The following is a 27,830-nucleotide window of genomic DNA, read 5'->3' as shown; positions in this document are numbered from 1 at the left end:
CCCACTGAAAAGTACATGGTAGGACCAGACCAGCCCTGGTGGGAAGGAAGGGATGCAGGGAAAGGGACTTGATGGAAAGAACTCTTGGGTTTGACCCCTCCTGCATGGGAACATTGCAGGGATTGCAGGTGCCTCTTTTCCTCTCTCCGTTGTCATGGATGTGCCCCACCCTCTCCCCCAACGCAGACATCCTCTCCTAGGATGCCTAGCAAGCTCTTTTACTCTTGCCACCAGCTCCTTGGAAGCAGGGGGAGCTGGGACATACCCCCAGGGAGGGGTGTCTCAATTGCCTGAGCAGGCTCCTTCAACATCCAAGGCCACTGTTCGTGGCAGGAATATGCCCCAGCCCTCACAGGTATTGGATCTAAAGAAACGGAAGCACTGATGTGGAGGGCCCTGAATCGCCAGCCTCCTGCTCCCAGGCACCCCTGAAGCTGGGCCCCACCATGAGCCTCACCCCCATGAGCTTCAGAATCTTTAGGTCAGGGCCAGTGGGGCCCCAGAGTGGGCAATGCTCGGGGTGCCTTTTAGAACCAAAGCCTAGGGGATGGGGAGGCAGCCGATCATGTGCCAAGTCCTCCTGACCTGGAGAGGTGCCCTGGCCCAGTTCCTCCTCCAAGTTTGTATTGTTGCCTTTTGTTTTCTTCCACTTGGGATGAGCCCTACCACCACAGTAATGTTAGATGGTCCTAAAAGAAATGTTTTATCCAATGCCTAGTCTGTGCTTTTCATCCATTCTCAGACCTCTTTACAATCTATGAGGTGAGCATTTCTCCTGCTTTACCAATGAGAAACTGCTCAAGGAGGTTAAGTTATTTATCCAAAGCCTCCTACCTGGTAAGTGTGGAATTGGTACAGGACTCCAAAGTCGGGATGGGCTTGCTTTTCCCTCATCAAGCTGCCTCTGGGAGCCCAGAAGGCTCCAGGAGGCTCTGGGGCTGAGGAGGCTTCTAAAGGGCCTCACACCCAGGGAACCAGGCTGATCAGAGTTGGGGCTGTAGCTCCCCAGGGCTTGGTCCCCAGTTCCCATGCAGGGAGTGGTGCCGCTGAGCACTGCAAGAGCAACAGGCTGGGTCCTGCCAGTGTGGGGAGCCCGCGAGAGCAGGCAGGTGGAGCTGTTGCTCCGCACCATGGCCCTTCTGCGGTCTCTGCAGCCGTTTGCATTTCCTGAAACCGGATCTTGGTGTCAGAGCCGCCCCTGGGCCGGGCGGGCGCCTCAGCCATGGCCCTGCGCAAGGAGCTGCTTAAGTCCGTCTGGTACGCTTTCACCGCGCTGGACGTGGAGAAGAGCGGCAAGGTCTCCAAGTCCCAGCTCAAGGTGAGGGGCACCCGGGGCGCAGGGGAGGCCGGCAGACACGTCTCATCAGCCCCTGCTGCCTGAAGCTAGACTTGAACCCTGTGCTCCTCCTGGGGCACCCAGCTAGCCAGGGACCCAGGAGGGGCGGGAGGGCCCGTGCTGGGGAACTGGGGCAACATGGCCTAGTGGATGCTGCTGCCCCCTGTCCAGAGGCCCCAGTGAGGTGTGTGCAGGGCCATCGCCCAGAGCCCTGGCCCCCAACTCTCGGGAGAGTAGAGGTGCCATCATGGGGTTGTGAGGGCCACGGGCCAAGCTACATCCCAGACTCCATGTGATGAGCACACGTCTCCCCAGAGTCAAGCTTGGGCACACACCCTACTCCTTCCTGCCGCTTCCTCCTGGCTTTGAAGAGAGACAGTTAGCTAGTACTTGTCAGTCACTTCCTCTCGGAGCTGAGAGAGAGGGTTAGAGCCTCTCGCAGTCCCAAACCAGGCCAGCTCAGCCATCCTTCGCAGGAGAGCTGCTCCTCTGGACCTTGCCTCCCAGGTGGGACAGAGGTGGGAAGGGGCAAGGACTGAAGACCCCGTTATACTGCTGCCTGGCTCACCACCCCCCTCACACCTACACGCCAGGTTGGGAAACTTACCTTAGACCTTGAGAACTCGAGTAGGGAAGGGGTGGAATCTGAACCCAGGAGGAGCCCCATCAGTGATTGCCCTGAAATTCATGCTTGGTCCTAGATAATTCCTGGGGAGCCGAAAAGTTTCTCTCCTTCTTTCCTGTAGCCCCACATTAGTGCTGCCTTCACCCTAGTTAGTGGGGAAGAAACAAGGCCCTAGGCCATTGGAGCCAGGGAACGCGGGGAGTCAGGAGCAGGGTGGGCGTCAGCCCTCTGGGATCTGCCTTAGGGGTTCATTCATTCACTCTACAAATATTTACTGAGTGCCAGCTATGTGCCTGGCATGAGGCTAGGCCATAGTATCCTGGCATCTCCCCTGCCACCCACCCCCCACAGAGGAGGAGTGCAGTCTCAAGGAAACCTCCATTCTAATTGATCGAGCTAGGAGGTGCCTGGAAACCTGGGAGAGACGGATGGGACAGGTTAGGCATTGTACCCCACCCCTATTCCATCCCCCTACTTTTGAACTTGGACACGATGAACTTGGATGTCCCAAACTGGTCCTATCCCATAATCAACCCCTTAGCCAGACTTGTGAGCATCCAGTAAATGATTCTTGGCTCCCCCAGGAAGGAGAGTCCACTACCACTTTTGATCATCTGAGAGAATCTCCCAACAGACAGGTTCTTCCTTACGTTCTACTTAAATTGTCTTACTGCAGGTTATGTAATCTAGTGAGGTCTCCAGTATCGATAGAGGAAATGCAGATCATCCAAAATCCATCCTTGTGGAAACTCCATGTCCTACATCCACCTCCCACTCTGCCCCTTTAATATCTTTCAGGAACAATCCCAACCTCCATGGTTTGTTGTCTCCAAGGTTCCATTTTCTACCACTCCATTACCTGTGGCCCTATGACACCTCCAGTCTCTCTAAGCCTCTCATACATGGAAGATACAGCACTCCGTGGCTCTCTGTTTCCTGGGCCAATCAGGCAGTAAGCCTTCTTAGTTTGAGCCTCTGTCTTGGCCTCTAACTGGGCGGATGCCTGTTCCCCACCCCCGCAGGTTGAGTATTTGCAAGGAAGATCGCCTGGGGAGCTTGCATACTTGAACCATCTGCTGTCTTTGTACCACGTCGCAGCTCACTTTGAGCCCACTGCCAGCAGCCTCTGTGGTCCCACAGGATCCATGGTAGATTTCAACCCACTCCACAGAAAACTTGTCCACTCTGGGAATCTGAGCTAGCAGTGGGAGCCTCAGGCCCGGCGGCAGGTGGGACAGAAATGGCAGGGCCTATGTCATAGGAGAGGAAGATAAGGAAGGCAATTCTCCCTCAAGCCCATAGTGCTAGATACTGGAATGGGAGGAAGTAGTGATAGTGTTGGGGGTGGGGATGCCGGAAAGGCAAAAGAGCAATAGAGAAGTGGCCAGAAGGCAGAGGAAGAAGCAGATGAGAGAGACAGACCCGCAGGGCACACTCCTTCCACTGAAAGACTTGGTGAGAAGGGAGGAGATCGTGGGGTTAGCCTGTCCTTGCTAAAACTGTCTCTGGCCTTGGCGTCCTCAGTTGGGAAGAGGCAGGAGACCTGCACCAGCCCAGAGCAGGCTATGTCTGTCTGCAAGTCACCACTTCTCCCCTGATGTGTTGGTAGAAAGGCTGCCACCGGCTGTCCTGGGCAAAGCCGTGATGAGGCCAGAAGGAGGAGGAGGAACAGCAAGTCCTCTGAGAAGTACCCCAAGGAGTCAGGATTGTTTTTTCTGAAGAAGAGAAGGCTTGGGGGAGAGATGAGATGAGTTTTCTTCTCTGAATTCTTATAGAAAGTACAGTAGCCTTTGTCCAGGTGGGTTGAGAAAAATAAAAATAGATCAATAAGAATGGCACTTCTGCCCAGAACGGATTTAGGTTGAACACAAAGTTTCTCAGGACTGTGAGCTTTTGCAGGGTCCTCAGAATCTCCCTCTCTAAAGAGCTTTAGGAGTGAGTTCCCATCCTGACAGAGGGCTTCAGGGAGGGGAGCCTTGGGAATGATGGGTTTCCTAAAGGCCATACCATCTTCTCTCTGGGAGCAGCTTTGGCTTTAGGCTTCATGGATGATCAGCTAAGAATTTGGCTTCCTCACTCCCTGACCGCCAGGGCTGGGGTGAGGGGCCTGAGATTGGGCTCATGGTTGGAGCAGTGTGTCTCAGTGAGGATCCTAGGAGGCTTACCACTTCCCCTTGACCGGCAGGAGCAGGGGGAAGGCAGGGAGGGTGAACTAGGGCCTTCCTTACTTGGCTCTGTCAGGTCTCCCAGGCTCCTGAGCCTCTCATTGGCACTCAGGGCAGTCCTGGGGCCCAGGGAGGGTCTCTTGCCCACCGAGAGCCTCTGAGCTTTGGGATGTGTCTCCTCTGGAGAGGGACAACAACCTTCTCCTCGGAGAAGGAGAGGAGAAGTTAATAACTCCAGTCCAGGAATCTGATGAGTGGGGTCTTCAGCTTTGCCCTGACCCCTGCCTGCTGTTGGTCTCCTCAGTCTAGAGTGTGGAGGAAGGGGAGAATGATTCAATGATGTGCAGAGCACTTGACTCAAGAGCCGTATTAGCTGAGGCCTATGTTGCTCCCCAGTAGGGTGACCTTAGGCAAGTCACTGCCCATCTCTGAACCTCTGGTTTCTCATCTGTAAAGCCTGAGGGTTGAACTGGGGATCACCAAGCTCTCTGGCTAGCCTCCGAAAATAAATTTTAACAAAGTACCTCAAGTAGGTGAAATTGATCCTTGATGCAGCCTCTCCTCTCCCTTTTCTGAGCCTCTGTCTTTCCTTTGATGCTGACAGCCAACCCCTCCAAGCCCCTTCTTGCTCTCAGCAGGCACACAGCTAATCCAGAGATTCCCACCTTTTAAAATTCCTGGTGCTACTTCCTCATGATAGGTTTGCTTTAGTACCCCACTGGTTGAGAAAAATACATTCAGTGACTCTTAAAAAGGATCTGTATATTTTAAAAGAATCACTTAGCACCTAGATACATTTAAAGACTATAGGCCATCTAAAAAAGAGAGAGAGAAAGAAAGAAAGAAAGAAGAAGGAAGGAAGAAAAGGAAGGAAGGAAAGGAAGGAAGGAAGGGAGGGAGGGGGGGTGGGAGGGAGGGAGGGAGGAAGAAAGACTATATAGGCCATCTAGGAGAAAGAAATTAGTCATTCTTTTTGCAGTTAGTGCTTGGTACTTTTATAGATTCCCAAACCCTCTGTATCTGCGTCTACTCCTGAAGTCTGCGAACTACAGGACCATGGGCCTGGCGCCCATCGCATCGCTGCACCGGAGTTTTTAGGGAACTCCCAAGCCCCCAGGGGAGAACCACACCCCCACATGCCTCCAGAGGAAACAGTGAATAAATGAAGCCTCTCAAAGGTCAATGGCTGCCAACCCAGAGGTCAGGGACTGCTTGGGTGGGTGGGGGAGACAGAGAATCCCCTCTGGGGGAGCCCAAATGGCAGCTTGTGAAAACTACAGACACCTGGACCCCACCCCTGGAAACTCTGAGTCAGTAGGTCTGGGCGGGCCCCAGCAGATTTCAGTTTCAGCCAGCTCCCCAGGTGATTCTGATGCTTAACCTGAGCCAATGTAGCAGAGATCTAGCGTAGGGCTTTAGAGTCAGACTTTGAGCAAGAGGACACTCCACCTCTCTGAGCCTTGGTTTCCTCCTCTGTAAAAGGAGGATAATGAGAGCCCTGCCTCCAGGGCTAAGGATTGATTGAAATCAGCAGGTGAGTTCCGCAAGCCAGCCTCCACTCCTGCCATTTCCTTTCCAGCATGACCCTCCTCTGGTCACACTCTCTCCCCACCCCCGGCACTTACCCGCACCCAGGCACAGGAAGCCTGGCAGTCTGAGGTCAGCTGAGCTCTCTGGGGGGAGGCCCTGAGCCCTGAGTGTCTGGAGCCTTTAATTCCTCTTTGTCCTGACACCTGATGGCTAACAGGGTCGGAGCCTCTCTGCCCTGGGCTCCTCAGATTCCCCTGGCAAAAGGTACAGGTGAGGAAGGTCTTAGAGGACAACGTGGGCCAATGAACCAAAGAGAGGAACAGCTCAGATAACTGTATGCTGCTGGGTGGCAGGTTCTATCCTGGGGTGGGAGGGGATTTGTACATTATCTCCTTGAACTCCATTTTTAGAAATGTGAAAACTGAGCCCCAGCGAGGTTCATGTGCTCAGAGAGATTCAGTCCATGTCCGTCTGACTTTTGTATTTTTCCTACTTTTCCCCTTGAAGCACTTAGGTTCATTCAGTAGATATTTATTGAGTATCCATTATATGCCAGATCCAGTGATACAGCAGTGAATAAAACAGACAAAACACCGCACACTTGTGTTGCTAACGTTCTAGTCAGAAAACACAGATGATAAACAAAATAAGTAAAAGTGCGTGATACATGACATGGAGGAAAATAAAGCAGAAGATATCCCTATCCTTACTGTGGGGGGCAGAGGGGATAGGATTACAGATTTAAGTAAGGTGGTCAGAGAAGCCCTCCCTGAGAAGATGACATCTAAGTAAAGATCAGAAGGAGGAGAGGGTGTGAGCCACGCTGTGACCTGGGCGAAGAATGTTTCAGGTTGAAGAAATATCAAGTGCCAAGACCCTGAGGCAAGAGTGTGCCTGGTGTGTTTGAGGAATGTCAAAGGGGCCAGAGGGGCTGGAGAGAAGTGAGCAAGAGGGATGAGGTAAGAGAAGGTACAGAGTAAAATCTCTGGAAAGACTCTGAGGTTTTACTCTGAGAACCTTGGGAAACCACTGCAGCATTTAAGTTAGACTTGAGGAGTTAGTCAAAAACATTGATTAACACAATGTGGGGGACATTGTGTTGAGCTCTGGAGTCAGGGTTGAGATTAGAGTCCTTGCTGCCCCCAAGGAATGTAGAACACCCAGAAATGCTCACACCAACAGGGAACAGCAAAAGAACATTATTACAGAGCAACTTAATAGCAGGGTACATTAATAACTGTGGTTAATGGCACCCTTTGTTTTTTAGCTCTATAGTTTAAAAATTTTGTCATGTAAACAATATATGCTCCTAGTTCAGAAGAATATAATTTTAAAGAAGTTGAAATTTACTAGAAAAGTAAAACATGTTTTACTGGTTAAAAAAATTGAAAGACAAAAATAGTGTTAAAGAAGGTGAAATTTCCTCCCCTCCCTGGGGAAGAGTGGTGGGTGATAGCTGTTAACAGTTTGCTGAGTCTTCTAAATTTTTTCTATGTACAAATAAACTTATTAGGTTGAACTATATGAAATTGCTGATGTTTGATTGTTTTGACCTACTAAAATAGCAGTTTAATATGGTTCAGCATAATCTTTGCACACATATTATTTTACAAATATTTCATTCTACAGCTTGCTTTTTTCCACCTGCCAGTATAGTATGCATATCTTTCCATGTCTGTTCATACAAATATAATAATAAAAATAGCTCACAACTTTTATTAAGCAATTTCTATTATTCTACTATGTACCCGGTGCTGTGCTAAGCTCTTCGTTCTAAAACACCCTGTGGAGCAGGCGCCTTATTTTCCTCAAAGAGGAGGAGACTAAGGCCTTGGAGAAGTTAAATCACTTGCCCATAAGTACACATGTGGCAGAAGTAAAATTTTCAACCACACACAGGTCCATGACTTGGTGTACCTGGCCCCTCTTGAAGGAGCCTTGGGCTGTCTCCAATGCCTCATTTATTCTCTCTTTCTTTCTTTCTTTCTTTCTTTCTTTCTTTCTTCCTTCCTTCCTTTCTTCCTTCCTTCCTACCTTCCTTCCTTTCTTCTTTCCTTCTTTCCTTCCTTTCTTTCTCTCTTCCTTTCTTCCTTTCTTCCTTTCTTCTCCCTCCCTCCCTCCCTCCCTTCCTTCCTTTCTTCCTTCCTTCCTTTCTTCCTCCCTCCCTCCCTTCCTTCCTTCCTTTCTTTCTTCCTCCCTGCCTCCCTCCCTCCCTCCCTTCCTTCCTTCCCTCCTTCCTTCCTTTCTTTCTTCCTTTCTTCTCCCTCTCTCCCTCCCTCCCTTCCTCCCTTCCTCCCTTCCTTCCTTCCTTTCTTCCTTTCGTCCTTTCTTTCTTCCTCCCTCCCTCCCTTCCTCTCTTCCTCCCTTCCTTCCTTCCTTTCTTCCTTCCTCCCTCCCTCCCTTCCTTCCTTCCTTTCTTCCTTTCTTTCTTCCTCCCTCCCTCCCTCCCTCTCCCTTCCTCCCTTCCTCCCTTCCTCTCTTCCTTCCTTCCTTCATTCCTTCCTTCATTCCTCCCTTCCTTCCTTCCTCCCTTCCTTCCTTTCTTCCTTTCTTCCTTTCTTTCTTCCTTTCTTTCTTCCTCCCTCCCTCCCTCCCTTCCTCCCTGCCTTCCTTCTTTCCTCCCTTCCTTCCTTCCTTCCTTCCTTTCTTCCTTCCTTTCTTCCTTTCTTTCTTTCTTTCTTCCTTTCTTTCTTCCTCCCTCCCTCCCTCCCTCCCTTCCTTCCTCCCTTCCTTCCTTTCACCATGCCGCGGCTTGCGAGATCTTAGTTCTGGGACCAGGAATCAGCCTGTGTCCCCCGCAGTGGAAGTGCAGAGCCCCAACCACTGGACTGCCAGGGAATTTCCCAATGTCTTTTATTCTAAACTATGCTTCAGTGAGCATTCTTGTACAGGTAACTGTTCTCTTGAGCATCTATAGGTTGGATGATTAAAAATGCTGGGGTCATGCCCAATTTTATGTTTGATACAGTCTTGCCCTCCAGAAAGACTACCAATTCACATCTCAACAGTGGGGCATTTGAGTCCCCATTTCTCCACAACTTCCTCAATACTTGATAGTATCAGTCTTTTGCATCTTTGCTAATTTGTTAGGTAAAAAATTGCACTTTCTATATGAGAAGGGAACTTATATTTGTTCTGTGCAGAGCTAACTCTCTCACTCTCTCTCTATATATATCTCACTCCATCCTCATGGCCCCTCTGCGTGGTGGGTATTATCCCCTGTTTTACTGACAATGATACTGAGGCTCAGGGGGTGAAGGAGTTTATCCAAGGCCTCATAACTAGAAAGCAAAGGTTCCTGGCCTTCCATGTCCCCCCGCACGCTTCACTGGAGTGTAGCCATTTGGCTGGGCTATGCAGGAAGCTTCCTCAAAGAGGTGCTTTAGGAGGCTTGAAGAAAGATAAAGACATGGGTAATTTGAAAAGAGGCCAGGAGGCAACAGGTAGAAATATGTGAAACTCTTAGAATAACACCTATCTCTTCAGAAGTGGGTATTTCTCTTGTGTTGGTCACCCTGAATTTTAAGTGCTAAGCATTGAGTGGTGGCACCTCTTAGAGTGTGGATTAGTATCCTATGACCACAGATGTATTAATCATGTCTTCTCTGGATATAGGTGGTAGAAACCAAACTCAAAATAACTTAAAGGAGATGTTATAGATTGGCTCACATAACCAAAACTCCAAGCATAGTATTGGCTTCAGGCATGGCTGGATCTAGGTCCTCAAATGATGACTTTTTATACCTTGACTCTGCTTTTTTTCACTGATAGCTTTATTCTTAAGCAGGTACTTCCCACACAGGGACAAAAATGTCAGCTACATCTATCTTCTAACAGCTTAACTCTTTCCATGTATACCCATGGGAAAGAGTACACCTCTTCTCCACTAGAGGAAGCAAAAATCCCAGGGCTGATTCTCATTGGCCTAGATTTGGTCATGTGCATCCTTGAACCAAACACCATGACTCCAATGTGCCCACCCCTGCAACCAGGTGGGGTAGGGGTGCAAATGGCCAATACCACAGATATTGAAAATGGGGGAGAGTTACTTCTCAAAGGAAAATCAAGGCTCTATTACCAAAATAAGGGAGGGGGGCAGAGTTCATCAGGAAGAAACTTCAGATGTCCTTTAGAACAAGAGTAGGCAAAACCAAAGATGGCACATGAGATAATTTGAAGATCATGGGAATGAGGGTTGGGGTGGGGATCAGAGATGACTGTCCAGAGGGAAAGGAGGAAAAAGAGAAACACCAATCCCCTTGCTGGGCCCTCCAACTTCCCACTTTGCTGAGTTGAACCTGAGGCCCAGGAGAACATTGGGAAGAAGTCTCAAAACCTTCTCCCCCTCCTCTCACAAAAGAGAATAAAGAAATGAAGACTTGGTATACACGCCATCTCTAGGATGTTGCCAGCTTCTGCCTCAGAGGAGCTGATTCCAAGGTGGACTGCTGGTGGTGGAAGCAGCCCTTAAATACAGCATATATTGACTGCGTTTGGTGTGCAGAAGAGGACATAGGTGCTGTGAAACATAAAGATGAACAGAGACCTTGCCTCCAGAGTTCACTATATAGTTGGGGAATGAGGCTCAGGGTCAATATATATATATATATTTTTGGTTATAAATTTATTTATTTATTTATTTATTTTTGGCTGCATTGGGTCTTCATTGATGCACGCGGGCTTTCTGTAGTTGTTGGCGAGCGGGGGCTACTCTTTGTTGCAGTACGCGGGCGTCGCATTGCGGTGGCTTCTCTTGTTGTGGAGCATGGGCTCTAGGTGTGCGAGCTTCAGTAGTTGTGTCTCGTGGGCTCTAGAGCACAGGCTCAGTAGTTGTGGCTCATGGGCTTAGTTGCTCCACGGCATGTGGGATCTTCCCGGACCAGGGCTCAAACCCGTGTCCCCTGCATTGGCAGGCGGATTCTTAACCACTGAGCCACCAGGGAAGCCCCAGGGTCAATATTTTAATGGGAAAGCAGCCTTCAGAGCCGGGAACGACCAGTTGCAACCTCAACTCTGCCACTTACTCTTAACCTCTCCAAGCCTCAGCATCTTCATCTGAAAAACAGAGATAATAATGTCTGTATGTCACGGTTGCAGACATTAGATGTGGGGTATAGAAAGCACCTCAAACAGTGGCTGGCACATAGTAGGTGACAATTTTTAATCATTCACGCTGTCTTTGATAAGTGCTATATCAGAATTACTCCAAGACAATTTAATTTTTTTCCTGATCTCCTTGTTCAAGCTTCAACCTCTTTGTTCTAATATCATGGGTTTGTTAACCAACCCATTTCCCCTCTGTACTGTCATGGCCACCATCTCTTTTAGCCTTGTCCTCCACATCCCACAGACCATTTTTCGTGCGCCTTCTTTGCTCCCTCTCCAGCTCCCTTCCATCTTTAGAAGGGCAGTGACTGGAACTGCACATGCCCTTCCTGGAGCAGACACATTGGACTCTAGGCACACTGCAGCCTGAGTCTTTGATGGTAGATGTCAGGCTTCTGCCCTTGAGCTTTGGGATCTGCAGAGCTGGATTTGAATCCTAGGCTCTTGCTCAGGGTGGGTCCTTGGGCAAGTTATTGAGTCGGTTGAGCCTCGGTGTCCTTGTCTGCAGAAAGGGCACATACCTGCCTGACGAAGTGGCAAAGAGCATGGCTGCCTTGGTTTGAATCCCAGCTCTGCCAGCCCTGTGCCCTTAGGTGAGTTACTTAACGTCTCAGAGCCTAGGAGTTTTTTTCATCTGTGAGATGAGGATATAAACACTTGTTATGTGAAGTATATGTAAAGTGCTGAGCACAGTGCTTGGTGCATAGCAAGTGTACAAGTTTTAGTTTTTTGGATTTTATTGAGGTATAATTGACATTTTAATTTCAGGTTTACAACGTAATGATCCTATATTTATATATATATTGTGAAATGATCACCACAGTAAGTCTAGTTAACATCTGTCTCCATACATGGTTACACAAAATTTTTTTTCTTGTGATGAGAATTTTTAAGACCTACTCTCTTAGCTACTTTCAAATATGCAATACGATATTGTTAATTATAGTTACCGTGCTATATATTATATCCCCCCAGGACTTTTTAAAAAAATATTTATTTATTGTATTTATTTATTTAGCTGCGCCAGGTCTTAGTTGCTGCACGCGGGATCTTCTTTGTGGCATGCAGGATCTTTAGTTGCAGCACGCGGGCTCTTTTAGTTGCAGCATGCGGGATCTAGTTCCCTGACCAGGGATCGAACCCATGCCCCCTTCATTGGGAGCTCAGAGTCTTAACCACTGGACCACCAGGGAAGTCCCCTCATGACTTACCCAAAGTTTGTACCTTTTGAGCACCTTCACACATTTCACCTCCCCGCTCCACACCTCTTGCAACAAAGTCTGTTCTCTGTATCTGTGAACACCTTTTTTTCCCTTTTTAAAAAATTCTACGTATAAGTGAGATCGTATGGTATTTGTCTTTCCCTATCAGACTTATTTCACTTAGCATAATGCCCTCAAGGTCCATCCGTGTTGTCGCAAATGGCAAGATTTCATTCCTTTTTTAATGACTGAATAACATTCCATTGTGTCTATATATACAGAAACTTTAGTTATGATTGAATTGAATAATGTATGCGGAAGACTCAGCCAGGATGGGGGTGGGGACAAGTGGGGAGGTGGGAGCCGCCCTTTGACCCAGTTTTGGTTGGGGTTCAGGAAGGCAAACTGCCGTCTGTCTCAGGTGCTGTCCCACAACCTGTACACCGTCCTGCACATCCCTCACGACCCTGTGGCCCTGGAGGAGCACTTCCGAGATGACGACGATGGCCCTGTGTCCAGCCAGGGGTACATGCCCTACCTCAACAAGTACATCCTGGACAAGGTGGGGCCCCTTTAACCTCTCCCCACTTCCCAACCTGACCAGCACCCTAATACATTGCCACCCCAACTCCTCCCCCTATGAACCCCATTTCTGTCCCCTCTGTCCATCCCTGCTCTCCCATCTCCATCCTTCACCTCCCAGCCACTTGCTGCCTCCTGGCTCCCCTTAACTCATTCTCAAGCTTCCTCCTCTCTATCCTAGCCTCTACCTTTCCCATGACCTTCTCCCCCGTCCCTGCCTAGCTTCCAGCTGTCAATTTTACAAAAGGCTCTCCAGTTTCCCCCAAGTGCTGTCCCCCCTGCTCCTCCCAGCTGTAGCTGTCTTCTCAGGTTCTCCTTGACTGTCCACTCCCTCCTGGGCTTCCCCTTCTTTCTCCCTGGGCTGAGGGACCTGAGTTTCTCTGTGTGCAGGGGATTTGGGGGCAGTGGCTGTGAGGGAATGGTGGCGGTAGCAGGGCTGGGGGCTGGGGTCAGGCTGGTTGGTCAGCTAGTTACCTGATCATCAGCTCAGGGATTCCTCAAGTTAGAGCCCCAACATGGCAGGGTAGGGAGCAGGGGAATAGATGACTCTAAGAAGCCAGCTGGAGCCTAGTTGGGTGGTAGAGCAGGGACGGGGCAGCCTTCTCAGCTGACTTGCCGGCCTGGTGGCAGGTGGAGGAGGGGGCTTTCGTTAAGGAGCACTTTGATGAACTATGCTGGACCCTGACGGCCAAGAAGAACTATCGGGTGGATAGCAACGGGAACAGCATGCTCTCCAATCAGGATGCCTTCCGCCTCTGGTGCCTCTTCAACTTCCTGTCTGAGGACAAGTACCCTCTGATCATGGTTCCTGATGAGGTAAGCCCCAGGGACTTTATCACTTGGGGACAGACCTTAGCAGAACCATGAAGGAGGCCAAATTGCCTCCGTACTTTCCCACATCCCCTTTCTTCTTTATCTCCCCACCCTGGGACCTGTTCACACCCATCTGTCTCCAGATGCTTAGAAGTATCCATATCAGAACAATTATGCCTTCTCCCAGGAGGTCAAAAACTACACTTCCTTCAAGGCTCTGCTAGCCCTCACAGTAGGGAAATGATCTGCAAATTCTATTTACACAGAGATGTGAATGCCTGATACATTACTGGGCATTTAAAAATGAGAACATTTAAAATCAAATGGCAGGATTTTAGGCACTGTGGCAATCTGAGAAGGATGCTATTATTAGGGGAATAGAGACCTTCCTGGGACATCTCTCCAGTTACTCCAAGTGGGCAACCAAGTCTGCCCCTGGTTTCAGATTTTCTCTTCCTATCTTCTACAATATAGGGGAGAGCCAGGGAAGACTCGCTCAGGGCCCCAGAGAAGGCATGCTGGGAGTAGAGGCCTAGAATCCAGCCTCTACCTCCTCAATTCATGGGTGAAGCCAGGGCAGATGCCCCCCCTTTTCCAGTCACCCTGCACCCTCCCTCTACTCCCCCTCCTCTGTCCCCTGTCCATTCAGCCTTCTCCTGACCCTTTAGCCCTTTTGGTGGTTGCAAAGATACCAGGGCGAATTTAGGTCTTTAGAGTAGGGTACGTGGGGGAGAGATCCACCGTATTTACAAGAAGTGCTGGCACATCTAACTGCGCTCAGATTCGTGCCCTTGCCTCTGTTTGTGAGAAGAATGAGGGGTGCCCCGCCCCACTCCCAGAGGAGACCCAGTAGCCCCCAGAGTGAAAGTCCTGGAGAGAGTTTCCCAAGAAGCTGCTGGGGCAGTCGAGGGACACGTGTCTATCTATACAGACACCTGGCTGGCTGGGCATCTTTGTCAGACTCCTGCCAGTCAGGGCGAGGTGGCCTCTCAGAGGTCAGAAAGCTGCTTGCTACTGTGATCAACAGGCAGTGTGAACAAAGTGCAGCAGGAGGTACCCCAACCACCACTTCCTGTTCCTCTGTAACAGGTTTCCTGTCCCTGCTCTGCTTACTCCACCTCCAATCCCCTTGCCATCCCATAGGGGAAGGATCCCTAAGGTTGGGGCTTGGGGCTTGGAATAAGGACTCATGGGATGCGGATCTGAATTGAGTTCTGGCTGCTACCAACTTGCTGTATGATTCAGAACAAGTCACTTCCCCCTTTGAGCCTCAGTTTTGTCACCTGCAAAGTGAGGATATTGGATGAGAGGGCCCTTGTTCCCCTGTTGACATTTTCTATGACTTGCTGTCTCGGCCTGGCCCTTGGCCCCCTCAGCTCCCACCTCACCCTGCCCTTAATTCAAGGCAGGAAGGAGTGGGACTGGAGCTTGGGGAGGGGATGCCTGAATTGAAGTTGGGGCTCCAGGATCCCCTCCTACATCTCTACTCAGGTGTCTTCCAGCATTTAGTAGTTTTGTCCTCTGACCCTACCCCCGATCCTGTCCCTGGTCACTTCTGCCCAGGCTCCGGGTGCCTGAGGGAGCGCCCCCTGGTGCTGGCACCAGCGCCACAGCCTGCTGCAGCCACCAAGCCTTCCCTCCCCCCCCTCCAGGTGGAATACCTGCTGAAGAAGGTGCTCAGCAGCATGAGCTTGGAGGTGGGCTTGGGTGAGCTGGAGGAGCTGCTGGCCCAGGAGGCCCAGGCAGCCCAGAGCACCAGCGGGCTCAGCGTCTGGCAGTTCCTGGAGCTCTTCAACTCAGGCCGCTGTCTGCGAGGCGTGGGGCGAGACACCCTCAGCATGGCCATCCACGAGGTCTACCAGGAACTCATCCAAGACGTCCTGAAGCAGGTCAGGCCCGGCTGGGAACTAGGGGAGGACCCCGAGGAGGGTGAAGGCGGGGGGCCAGTGATGCCTCTGACTTTGCTCTGGCTGGCAGGGCTACCTGTGGAAGCGAGGGCACCTGAGGAGGAACTGGGCAGAACGCTGGTTCCAGCTGCAGCCCAGCTGCCTCTGCTATTTCGGGAGTGAAGAGTGCAAGGAGAAAAGGGGTACAATCCTGCTGGATGCGCAGTGCTGCGTGGAGGTGAGGGGGACAGTTGAGGGGGTAGAGCACATCTCAAGGCTCAGAGGGGCTCCAGTGCAGTGTGAAGGCAAGGGGGTCAGGAGGAGGGTAAATGGGAAAAGCCACAGTGACAAATTCCCGCTTAGATGAGTGCAACCCAAATACAGTTCACCCTTGAACAACACAAGTTGGAACTTATATGTGAATTTTTTTCAATAAATACATTCAGGAGTACAGCGCCATCAGCAGTTGGTTGAATTCGCAGATGTGGAACCAGGATACTGAGGGCTGACTTTAAAGTTATATGTGGATTTTTGACTGGGCAGAGGCTTGGCACCCCTAACCCCTGCATTGTTCAAGGGTCAGTTGCATACCTGGGTACCTCAAGGCTATTCTCAGCCATGGCAGCAATTTTTTTTTTCTTTTAGAAAAGTAACACACTTTATTTTTTCTTCCAGTTTTATTGAGCTGTAGTTGACATACAGCACTGTTTAAGCTTAAGGTGTACAGCATAATGATTTGACTCACATACATCATAAAGTGATAAGCACATAAGTTTAGTGAACATCCCTCATCTCATATAGATACAAAATTAAATAGAAAAAAATTATCTTGTGATGAGAACTCTTAGGATTTACTCTCTCAGCAACTTTCCTATGTAACATACAGCAGTGTTAATTTATCATGTTGTACATTACATCCCTAGTACTTATATATCTTATATCTGGAAGTTTGTACCTTTTTTTCTTTTTTTTAATTTATTTAATTTATTTTTTGGCTGCGTTAGGTCTTCATTGCTGCGCGCGGGCTTTCTCTAGTTGCGGCAAGCGGGGGCTACTCTTTGTTGTGGTGCACGGCCTTCTCATTGCAGTGGCTTCTCTTGTTGTGGAGCACGGGCTCTAGGGCGTGTGGGCTTCAGTAGTTGTGGCTCGCAGGCTCTAGAGCGCACGCTCAGTAGTTGTGGTGCATGGGCTTAGTTGCTCCGCGGCATGTGGGATCTTCCCGGACCAGGGCTCGAACCCATGTCCCCTGCATTGGCAGGCGGATTCTTAACCACTGTGCTACCAGGGAAGCCCTGGAAGTTTGTACCTTTTGATGACCTTCATCCAATTACCTTCCCCCCATGCCCGCAAGAACCTCCCTCCCCACCTCTGGTAACCACAAATCTGATCTCTTTTTCCATGGATTTGTTTGTTTGTTTTTGAAGTGTAATTGACCTACAATACTATGTTAGTTCCTGTTACAAAACATAATGGTTCGGTATTTCTATATATTTCAAACTGACCTCCACAACAGGTCTAGTTATGATAGGTCACCATACAAAGATAACTATGTAATCATAGTTATTGACTATATTCCCCACACTATTCATTTTACACCCATGACTCACTTATTTTGCACCTGGAAATTTGTACCTCTTAATCTTCCTCAACTTTTTCCTTCCTCTCACTACGCCCCCTACCCTCTGGCAAACACACCTGTTTGTTCTCTGTATCTATAACTCTGTTTATGTTTTGTTATGTTTGTTCATTTGTTTTGTCTTTTTTAGATTCCATATGTCAGCACTTTTTAAAAAAAAACCAAACTGCAAATCAAATACTAAAGTCATTGGTGAATAATGTGGACTTTGCTAAAGATTTTTCAGAGGAGATGGCTTATGTCTCACTCTACCCAGCAAAACTTTCTAAAACTCCTCTTTGAAGTTCTTTCTCCTTCACCCAAATTCCATTCCCTTTGGCAACTCTATTCCTCCCTATTCTTTCTCCCTTCCCATCCCTTTTCCTGCCTTGACTCTGTCTATTATTTTAGAGGCTTAAAACAACAATTTTAAAAACTGTAGTGAAAAAATATACATAACATGAAATTTGCCATTTTAATTCATTTTGTGTTACAATTTTGTGTTACAATTCAGTAGCATTAAGTACATTTTGTGTTACAATTTTGTAACAATTTTGTGTTACAATTCAGTAGCATTAAGTACATTCACATGTAACCATCACAATTATCTATTTCCAAAACTTTTTTATCATCCCAAACAGAAACTCTGTACCCATTAAGCAATAACTCATCCGCCCTTCCCTCCAGCCCCTGGTAACCTCTATTCTGCTTTCTATCTCCATGAATTTGCCTGTTCTAGGTGCCTCATATAAGTGGAATCATATAATATTTGTCCTTTTATGTCTGGCTTCTTTCACTTAGCATAATGTTCTCAAGCATGTTGTGGCATGAATCAGGACTTCATTCCTTTTCATGGCTTAATAATATTCCATTGTAAGGCTGTACCACATTTTGTTTATCCATTCTTTGATGGGTATTGGGTTGTTTCCATCTTTTTGCTATTGTGAATAATGCTATTATGAACATCCAGGTACAAGTTTCTGGGTGGATATATATTTTTTCGCAGGGTACGTACCTAGGAGTAGAGTTGTTGAACCATACATTAATCCTATGTTTAATTTTTGAGGAACAGCCAGACTTTTCTACAGTGGCTGCACCATCTTCCATTCTTACCAGCAGTGTATGAAAGTTCCAATGTCTCACCAACACTTGTTATTTTACATTAAAAAATGTTATTATTATAGTCATCCTAGGCTCTGTCCATTTTTGTCACATAGGGAAACAGCTGTCAATGTGGAAACAGCACAGATCTAGGCAGAAATCCAGCTCCACCACTAATAGGCAGTGTGAATTGGGCAAGTTCCTGGACCTCTTAGAGCCTCAGTTTCTTTCTCTGTAAAGTGGAGCTAATAATCCATGCCTGGTACAGACTCTAGAACACATGAAGCTCAGTAGGTGGTAGCTATTATTTTCCACTAGAATGTAAGCTTAGGGAAGGCAGGGATTTGGTCTGTTAGGCACATCTCAGTATCCCAAATGCCCAGAGCAATGAGTGGCACTCAGTAGACACTACAAAATATCTGTGGAATGAATGAATGGAGAACTTTCTCAACAGGCAGGGCTTTGTGGAAATGAACGGTCTCGATAGTGAGGACCCTGTCATGGGAGATGTTCCAGCATGATCTGCATAAACACTGAGTGATCCCTCTGTGCTAGGCCCCATGGGGAGATACCCAGAGAACAGTCCCAACTTCAAAGAGCAAAGGATACAGAGCTGTAGGCACACAAGTATCCCCATAACTAACCTTCAAACCGGGCCACGCAGGCTCCTGGCAGAGTGGGAGGGGTGCCCGGGGAGGATGGTCAGCCAGCGGGGGTAGGGGCTGGAGCTGCAGCACCCCTGGGGCAGGTGTGGCCCTGACTCCAGTGAAGCCAGCCTGTCTGGGGCGGTCCACCCTCTCCCAGGTGCTGCCCGACCGAGAAGGGAAGCGCTGCATGTTCTGTGTGAAGACTGCCTCCCGCACGTACGAGATGAGCGCCTCAGACACGCGCCAGCGCCAGGAGTGGACGGCTGGTGAGTGCTCGCTGGGTGGCCTGGACCTGGCTGGGCCTCAGTCGCCTCATCTGTGAAAAGGGGGTGATAGCACTTTGCCCAGCGGGAGGCTGGGCACCGGACATGGGCAACTCCTAAGGCCCCTTTCTGGCGGTGGGTCACCTCGAGGCTGCCCTGCCCCCGGCCAGCCCCTGCCGCTCCCTCCGCAGCCATCCAGACGGCGATCCGGCTGCGGGCCGAGGGGAAGATGTCGCTGCACAAGGACCTGAAGCAGAAGCGGCGCGATCAGCGGGAGCAGCGGGAGCGGCGCCGGGCGGCCAAGGAGGAGGAGATGCTGCGGCTGCAGCAGCTACAGGAGGAGAAGGAGCGGAAGCTGCAGGAGCTGGAGCTGCTGCAGGAGGCGCAGCGGCAGGCCGAGCGCCTGCTGCAGGAGGAGGAGGAGCGGCGCCGCAGCCAGCACCGCGAGCTGCAACAGGCGCTCGAGGGCCAACTGCGCGAGGCTGAGCAGGTGGGGCCGCACAGCTCTGGAGGCGGTGGGCTGAGGGGTGTGGTGCGGTCAGGCCTGGGAGCTGAGCACTGGGGGCGGGGCATGGGGCGGAGCCTTGGTCGAGGGCGGAGCCACGCATTGAGGGATGCAAGTGGAGGCGGGGCTTGTCTTGAGGGATTTTGGGGACAGAGCCTGTGGGCTTGAAGGATGGGTATGGGACGGGGACTGTGCCAGGAACAGGGCCTGTGGGATAAGGAACCTGGCCGAGGGATGGCTTGAGAGGAGAGACGGTAGGGGGCGGGGCCTGAGCCTACGAAATGGGAGGGTCGGACCTGAGTGCTAGGTGTAGAGTGGGACCTGGTTCAGAAACCTTGGCTGGGGGCGGGACTTGGACAGAGGAGCTGCTAAAGACGGTGTGATTGGGGATGAATTTGGACCAAGGCTGGACTAGGTTGGACTAGACTTGATCTGAGTTTATAATGAAACCAGTTTGGGGAATGCAGGATGGGAGGAAGGCAGGATGAATGTGGAGGCAGATTAAGTGTGTAGAGGCAATTAGATTTAGGATTTAAGAGATCTAGATCTGGAGTCAGACACTGTGGATTCAATCCCAGCTCTGCCTCTTAGGAACCCTGTGATCCCAGGCAAGTTACTCAGCCTTTCTGTGCCTCAGTTACCTGTGACATGTTGATGCCAATAGAACTTGGCTTATAGAGTTATGGAGAGGAGGATCAACTAAGGAAACACTTTGAGTTATAACTGTTATAACAATTATAATTATAGTCATTCCCTTCCAAGCACTACCCTAATTATAATTATAAAACGTTATATTATAATGTATAATAATAACTATTAAGGCTGGTGCTGAAAAGGGGATGACTTGAGCCCCTTTCCGCCATGTAGTTCACTGATCATTATCTGAGTTAGTCAGGCTTGCTGAGGAGATCAGATCAGGAAATGCTGACATGAAGGAACTCCCCAGACCCTCACCCAGAGATAAGTAGTTGGGCTGGCCTAGCAAAGCCCTGGGGAAAGGAGCAGCATACTTGCTGCCTCTCTCCCCCATGCCCCCATTGACCTGGCTCCATTTCCCGAGCAGGCAAGGGCCTCCATGCAGGCTGAGATGGAGCTGAAGAAGGAGGAGGCTGCCCGGCAGCGGCAGCGCATCGAGGAGCTGGAGGAGATGCAGCAGAGGCTTCAGGAGGCCCTGCAACTGGAGGTGAAAGCTCGGCAGGACGAGGAGGCCGTGCGCCTAGCCCAGACCAGGTAGAACTGAGGGGCCCCTTCTGCTTCCCCTCCCTGACTCCCCGACCCCCCCCCGACCCCGCACCACTTGCCGAACACCTGCGAGGTGCCTTGGCTCTGGAGGTGACACACTGGATGCCTGGTAGACTGCTGGAGGAGGAGGAGGACAAGTTGAAGCAGCTGCTGCAGCTGAAGGAGGAACAGGAGCGCTATATTGAGCAGGCACAGCAGGAGAAGCAGGAACTGCAGCAGGAGATGGCCCTGCAGAGCCGCACCCTGCAGCAGGCCCAGCAGCAGTTGGAGGAGGTGCGGCAGAACCGGCAGCGGGCCGACGAGGACGTGGAGGTGAGGCCTGGGTTGGAGCAGGTTGGAGGCTGCCAGGTGAACGAGGGTGAGTGCGTTAACGCACAGGCTCTGGAACCTTCCCTCAAGCTTTATCCCTCAGGCCCCATCATTGCCTGGCTGTGTGACCTCTGACAAGTTGCCTAACCTCTCTGAGTTCCAAGTCCCTTATCTGAGAAAGGGGACTGGTAATAGCATTGCTATGAAGATTAAATGAGATAACACGTGAAATTAAGTATGTAGTAAGCACTGAAGAAACCTTAGCTACGACTTTTATCATTGTTATTAATCTGGGCAAAAATTTTTCCTCCTACTCTTCCAGCCCCTACTTTGCTATCCCTGTACTTTGGCTCCACTCTTTGGAGCCTGAATCTCCATAGAAGAAGATTTTTTTTTAAACTTTTGATGTTTTGTTTTTATTAATATTGATTATTTTATTTTGCTTTGTTGGCCTACATGGTCATTGTAAAAAATTCAAACACAGAAATAAGTATCAAAGAAAGGGAAAGTTCCTCTATGATTCCCCACCCCACAACCGCTGCTAATGGCTGGGTGAACACTGGAGCAGAGGCTTTTGCATTAGGTCTTGGGAAGGTGGTGTAATGCAGTGGTTCAGAGCTCCGTGTATGTCCCTGGGCAAGGCACTTAACCGCTTTTGAATTTGTTTGTTGTTAACTTCTGCTCTGGAAGTTAAATAAGATGTTAGTATATCTTAGCTGCTTAATAAGTGGAAACTATGATTATTTCTGACCCTTTGAGGGCCTGTGAGTCCCCTGAAATTGGATGCCAACTCTGTTCACATACATAACTCTTTATGAACATACATGAGTTTTTCTGGGAAGATGATCAATAGCCTTTGTCAGATCCTAAGGGGCCTGTGAACCTGAAAAAGGTCAAGACTCTCTGTCTTGGAGGGTGGCTCTGACCCACTCCTCCCTGGTCCTGCCCCCACAGGCTGCACAGCGGAAGTTGCGCCAGGCCAGTACCAACGTGAAACACTGGAATGTCCAGATGAACCGGCTCATGCATCCAATTGAACCTGGAGGTGAGAAGGTTTAGACCCTGGAGCTTTCCCTGGAGTAGGGAGGGAGAAGGGAGGGTGGAAGGGATACCCCCAGATCTACAGAACCAGCACAGGACTGAAGGTCAGCGGGTTCTCCTCTCCCCCAAGGGCTGAGGCAAGGCCCCTCAACTTCTCCCCTTTGCATGCACCTTGCTCCTTCCTCATACCTGCCTTTTTTCTGCCAGACAAGCGTCCCACCACCAGCAGCTCCTTCACAGGCTTCCAGGCCCCTCTACTCGCCCGCCGTGACTCCTCCCTAAAACGCCTGACTCACTGGGGATCCCACGACAACAAGACCCCCTCACCCAGCAGCAGTGAGCAGCAGAAGTCCCTCAATTGTGGGAAAGAGGCGCCCATCTCAGCTTCCGCCCCTCAGGAAGATAAAGTGGACCCAGCACCAGAAAACTAACCTCTGCTAGCCTCTTTCCCCCAACCTCATGCCTACTAGTACCTGGCCACAGCTGGCCTGTGGGAGACACCAGCCCCTGCAGAAGAAGGAGCTACAGTCCTGGTGCCAAGGGCCCAGGCCCTCCAACCACGAAACAGTCCAGAATGGAACCTGGTTCATTTTTTTTGCACCAGCCCCAGGCCCCAGACCACTGAGGCTGTCAGGGACGTTGATCCTTGAGAACTTGACCCTGTGCCTTAACCCCAAGGACTCTATGCCCTAGGCTGGGAAAGAGAGTCAACAAGCAAGCCAGGGGCCATCTGTCCCCAGACTGCCACCAAGTTGTGGAGGCACATTTCCAAATAAAATCAGCTCTTGGGATAAATTATGCATCAGGTCTATAGTCTGTCTCTTCTACCATTTTCTCTCTTCTTCCCTCAAGTCCAGTTATATGTCCCAGAAAGAGTAAGGTATAATGCAGTGGCTAGGGAAGTACACTCTGCCACTTTCCAACTGGGTGACTTTGGTCAAGTTTCTTCACCTCTCTGTGCTTCAGTTCCCATGTTGGCAAAATAGGGATAGTATAGTACCTACCTTACAGGGTTGTTCTGAGGATTAAGTGTTCAGCACGTGAGCAAGCCCTATTATTGGTATCACCCCAAAGTGTTTATTGAATGTATATTCTATGCCTTGCAATTTCCCAGTTTATTTAATTCTCGTGGCAACGCTGAGAGGTGGATATTATTATTCTCATTTTACATGTGGGGAAATTGAGGCTCAGAGAAGTCAGGTAACTTGCCCAAAGCGTTTCAAACTTGCTTCTCTTCCCATATTGTCTGATTTACCTACCTTGTTACCTAAGACAGAGATCTGGGAATCTAGGATGACTTGCTCCCTCCCTGCCATCCCCCTCATGAAAAACCCATCATTAAATCCAATAGATTCTCTCTCCTTCATGCTCTCATATCTACTGCTCCATCTCTATCCCCATGGCTACTGCCATGGCTAAGGCCAAAATTTTATCCTCCACCTGCATGCTCACCTTTGACTCCTTCACCATCTTGCCCCATATCTAATCAGTCTCCAAGTCCAACTGATTGGATTTTCTTGGTCACTCTCAAATCCACCCCCTTGGGGCCATGTCTCATGGCTACTGCCTTACTCTGGCCCTTGTCACCTCCCAACTGGACTAGAGCAGTAACCAAGTCTCCTTGCTAACCCTTCTCCCCACAGCTGCCTGGATAGGATTTTTTTTTTTTTTTAATATTTATTTATTTGGCTCTGGGTCTTAGTTGTGGCACTCAGGATCTTCGCTGGGCCATGAGAGATCTTCAGTTGCAGCATGCAGGATCTTTTAGTTTGGCATGCAGTATCGAACCCGGGCCCCCCTGCATTGAGAGAGCAGAGTCTTAACCACTGGACCAACAGGAGAGTCCCTGGATAGGCTTTCTAAAATGCATATCTATCCTTGATTCTTTCCACTTTCCAGTCTCTCAGTGGTGCCCTGGATAGTCAAGTTCACATTCCCATATGGGGCATACAAGGCCCTTGACGATCTGGCCCAGGAGAGCCTCCTATGCATCTGCTTTATAGATCTACTAGCAGCTCCCTCCTTTTTCTTCTTCTGAGCCCGCACACTGGCTGTTCTTTCCATCTTACTTCATGTAACAGCCTCCATAACTAGATGCTTGAGATCCTTGAGGGCAGGGACATATTTTCTTCAACTTATGTCCCCAGTGCCTACAACAATGCTCTACTCTTAGTAGGCATGCAGCAAATGTTTGTTGAATGAATTCATGAATGAATAAATTCTAATATGAATGACTGGGTGTCACCCAGCTTAAAAGTGATTAAGTAGCTGAGATTCCAACTCAACACCATTCCTTTATTCAACAATTTTTTTTTTTTTTTTTTTGTCTGCACGACATGTGGATCCTGTTTCCCTGACCAGAGATTAAACCCGCGCCCCCTGCAGTGGAAGCAGGGAGTCTTAACAACTGGACCACCAGGGAAGTCCTATTTAACAAATTATTTAATAAGCTTTTATTATAAGCCAGGTATGGGGCTAGGTGCTGGCTATATGGCACAGAACAAAATGAACAGAATCCCTGCCCTCCTGGAGCTTATATGTTATCTGGTATCAAAGTTCATGTCTTTTGCAAGTACACCAAACTCTATTGCAATGAACTTCACTACAGTCTATTTAAAGTGTCATGAAGCTGGCAGGATAACATGATGCACATTTCAGGGATGGAAAGTAAGGTTCAAATTCTAAGTGGTAGGAATTCAGAAAAAAGGAAGTGTTAGGTATGAGGTGGGATTTGATATGGCCCTTAAAAACTTTTTTTTTTTTTTTTGGCCATGCAGCTTGCAGGATCCTAGTTCCCCAACCAGGGATTGAACTCGGGCCCTGGCAGTGATAGCACTGAGTCCTAACCACTGGACCGACAGGGAATTCCCTTATTAAAAGGGAAGGAGAGTAGAGAACATGGGAACAATACAAGTATTGATAGAAAGAAGCATAGCACTTTTATGGGCACAAGAAGTCTGGATTCTGGATATTGAATGGGAAGATCAAGGGTTCTCTAACTGGAGTGGGGTATCTCTAAGGTATGAGGAGTTTTAAGAAAATCAATTCACAGATCCTCAATTTCCAAGTGTTCTCTTTACCAAAACTGCTTTCTTCCTTCACAGTTCTACCTCCTCTACTTGCAGTGGCAAGCAAGGTTCACCACTCACCCATCCAGTATCTTTTAGGAGTGGACAATCCAGAGGGGTCAAATTCCTGAAACACTAAACATAGCAACGATTGGAAATGCTAGTGTAGGACTATGGGTGCTGAGAAAGTGAATGGCTCAAAAGTCAGACAAAAAATTCCTTTCGTTTTCAAGTCAGCAGGTTTCCCAATCTTTGCTTCCAAAACCTTGAAGGAGGGGCTTCCCTGGTGGCTCAGTGGTTAAGAATCTGCCTGCCAATGCAGGGTCACGGGTGCGAGCCCTGGTCGGGGAAGATCCCACATGCCGTGGAGCAACTAAGCCCGTGTGCCACAACTACTGAAGCCTGTGCACCTAGAGCCTGTGCTCCGCAACAAGAGAAGCCACCGCTATGAGAAGCCCGCACACCGCAAGGAAGGGTAGCCCCCGCTCACCACAACTAGAGAAAGCCCGCGTGCAGCAACGAAGACCCAATGCAGCCAAAAATAAATAAATAAAAATTTTAAAAAATTGAAGTATAATTAATTTACAATGTATTACTTTCAGGTGTACAGCAAAGTGATTCAGTTATATATATTCTTTTTCAGATTATTTTCCATTATAGGTTATTACAAGATATTGAATATAGTTCCCTGTGCTATACAGTAGGTCTATTAGTAGGTTTATCTATTTGTTCATGTATTTTTAAAATACATTTATTTATTTATTTTTATTTATTTATCTTTGGCTGCACTGGGTTTTCGTTGTTGTGCGTGAGGTTTCTCTAGTTGCGGCGAGCAGGGGCTAGTCTTCGTTGCGGTGCGTGGGCTTCTCATTGCGGTGTCTTCTCTTGTTCCGGAGCACAGGCTCTAGGCATGTGGGCTTCAGTAGTTGCAGCAAGCAGGCTCAGTAGTTGTGGCGCTCGGGCTTAGTTGCTCCGCAGCATGTGGGATCTTCCCGGACCAGGGCTCACACCTGTGTCCCCTGCATTGGCAGGCGGATTCTTAACCACTGCGCCACCAGGGAAGCCCTGTTCATGTATTTTTAAGATGGATGATGCTGAGCATCAAATCGCTATGTGTGCTGAGTCTTAGTCAATACATTTAAAAGGGTAATATAGTAGTTTTATATTAAAATATTAATGTTTATAAAATAGTAGAAATTACATCCATACTCTGCAACTACTAAGTTTTTAACTAACATGAAATATATTAGATGTCACCTTAAAAATGTACAAGGAGCTGCATTAGTTCTTATATATTCTTTTAGGGGTAGCGGGGCAAAAATTTTGAGGACTACTAACTATGAGGTAGAATGAGGCCTGATTAGAGACATTCTTGGAAGTCAGGTAGTGTTTAAACTTGAGGTGGCAAGCCAATTCCTAAGTCTCGGTTTCCTCATCTGTAAATGGGGTCCATTCCAGGCTTTTTAACATTCTATGATGGGACACAGGAGGTGTTGCTGGTTGCAGTATGACAGTGAAAGGAAGATCACCCTGAATCCACATCGGGACTGGCATGAGAAGCTGTCAGTCTGGTGGGACATTATCGGGGGCAGAAGAAGATATTTTGCAGTCTTTTAATTCCAGGGTTAGAAAAGAACTCCTTTGTCCTTACAAACATCCTGGACAAAGGAGAGTGTATCCAATCTCTGATGCCTTCAGAGATACCTATAAACTCTGGGGGCCATGTGGAAAATACAGCCACTGTGGCCCCAGGTCACCCCTGAGGGTTGGGGAGGTCGGGCAACTGGCTGGAATATAAGTGGTTTGTTGCAAACTGTTGCCAGGATATGCAAGGCGCCTCTTCCTCAAGCCCAGTGTCTACCCAGGCCAAAGAGGTGCCAGCTGAAAGTTGCCTCTCTGGCCCGTGCTGTAGGTGAGAGGGGGAGGAAGAGGAACACTGAGGAGGCCGTTTTCAGGAAGCTAAGGAGGCCTCCACCTGCTGGCTGGAGCTTGAAATGGCTGTGGAGGAGACCGGATCTAATTCAAAGCAGGTCTAGCCTTATTCCACACTGTAAGTTATTGTTCACTTACACTGTAATTGGGCATCCGAGCAGGTTTTGGTAGCTGAGCGCTCTGGCTGGTCTGAAAAGGGTTGCAGAGGCTTGGCAGGGACCAACTTTTCCCACTGTGAGCTGTGCCTGTGGGCAACTCTAGTCAAAATGAAGATTTGGGGAAGCTATGTTAGTTTGTTTTAGATTCAAGTAACAGAAACTAACTGATTTAAGTTTAAAATATATGTATATATTTTTATATATCCTTTTAATATGAAAATGAAATGAGCTGAAAAATGTAGTATTTTAACAGTGCTCCCAGAATTTCTTTTAGGGAAGGAGCTGTCTTTATTAGGGGAAATGAGACTTTTAGGGGGGAGAAAGTGAAATCTCTAGGGCATGAGTGTTGGCAGGAACTCTAGCAATGAAGAGATGTGCCTGGAAAGCGGGAAGGATTTGTTTTCTCTCTGGAGAGAATGGGATAGAGGAGAGAATGGTGGGGGAGGGAGGAGAGGTAGTAATTTGGGAAAAGACCAGGCTCTAAGGAGTGAACAGTCAGAAAACCTCAACACCGCCAATGCAGAAAGGACTTTAAAAAAATGTCAGCTGTGTGAGTTTAAACTGTTTGCAATGCATCACGTGACCCTTCCCCAGGGCCCACAGCATCATAACATCTATACCCATGAATGTTTTGTGTGGGAAGAAGTGTGGGCAGTCCTCAGGAAGGGCTGAGTTTCACCTCTACATTTCTGAACTGTGTGACT

At 48.9% G+C, this 27,830-nt stretch overlaps 1 protein-coding gene across 1 annotated transcript; it reads left to right on the top strand.

Moving 5' to 3' along the window:
• Positions 1-1,222: 1,222 nt before the first annotated feature.
• Positions 1,223-22,727, top strand: DEF6 (DEF6 guanine nucleotide exchange factor). The gene is made up of 11 exons (XM_061195127.1): positions 1,223-1,318; positions 12,386-12,526; positions 13,177-13,362; positions 15,012-15,248; positions 15,337-15,483; positions 18,766-18,874; positions 19,063-19,361; positions 20,440-20,606; positions 20,732-20,930; positions 21,882-21,972; positions 22,176-22,727. The coding sequence occupies exons 1-11, from the start codon at positions 1,223-1,225 to the stop codon at positions 22,397-22,399; spliced, it is 1,896 nt and encodes a 631-aa protein (XP_061051110.1). The 3' UTR covers positions 22,400-22,727.
• Positions 22,728-27,830: the final 5,103 nt, after the last annotated feature.

This window comes from Eubalaena glacialis, chromosome 7 (genome assembly GCF_028564815.1).
Source record: "Eubalaena glacialis isolate mEubGla1 chromosome 7, mEubGla1.1.hap2.+ XY, whole genome shotgun sequence".
In the NCBI taxonomy this organism is placed as follows: Eukaryota; Metazoa; Chordata; class Mammalia; order Artiodactyla; family Balaenidae; genus Eubalaena; species Eubalaena glacialis.
The sequence above is the reverse complement of the archived record's forward strand: the minus strand, read 5'-3'. Positions and strand labels throughout refer to the sequence as shown.

Bases quoted from the DNA above. Each gene is read 5' to 3' on its own strand.
- DEF6 (XM_061195127.1), top strand. From the start codon at position 1,223: ATGGCCCTGCGCAAGGAGCTGCTTAAGTCCGTCTGGTACGCTTTCACC. The intron at 1,319-12,385 runs GTGAGGGGCACC...CGTCTGTCTCAG, and splicing joins TCTCCAAGTCCCAGCTCAAG to GTGCTGTCCCACAACCTGTA. The intron at 21,973-22,175 runs GTGAGAAGGTTT...TTTTTCTGCCAG, and splicing joins GCATCCAATTGAACCTGGAG to ACAAGCGTCCCACCACCAGC.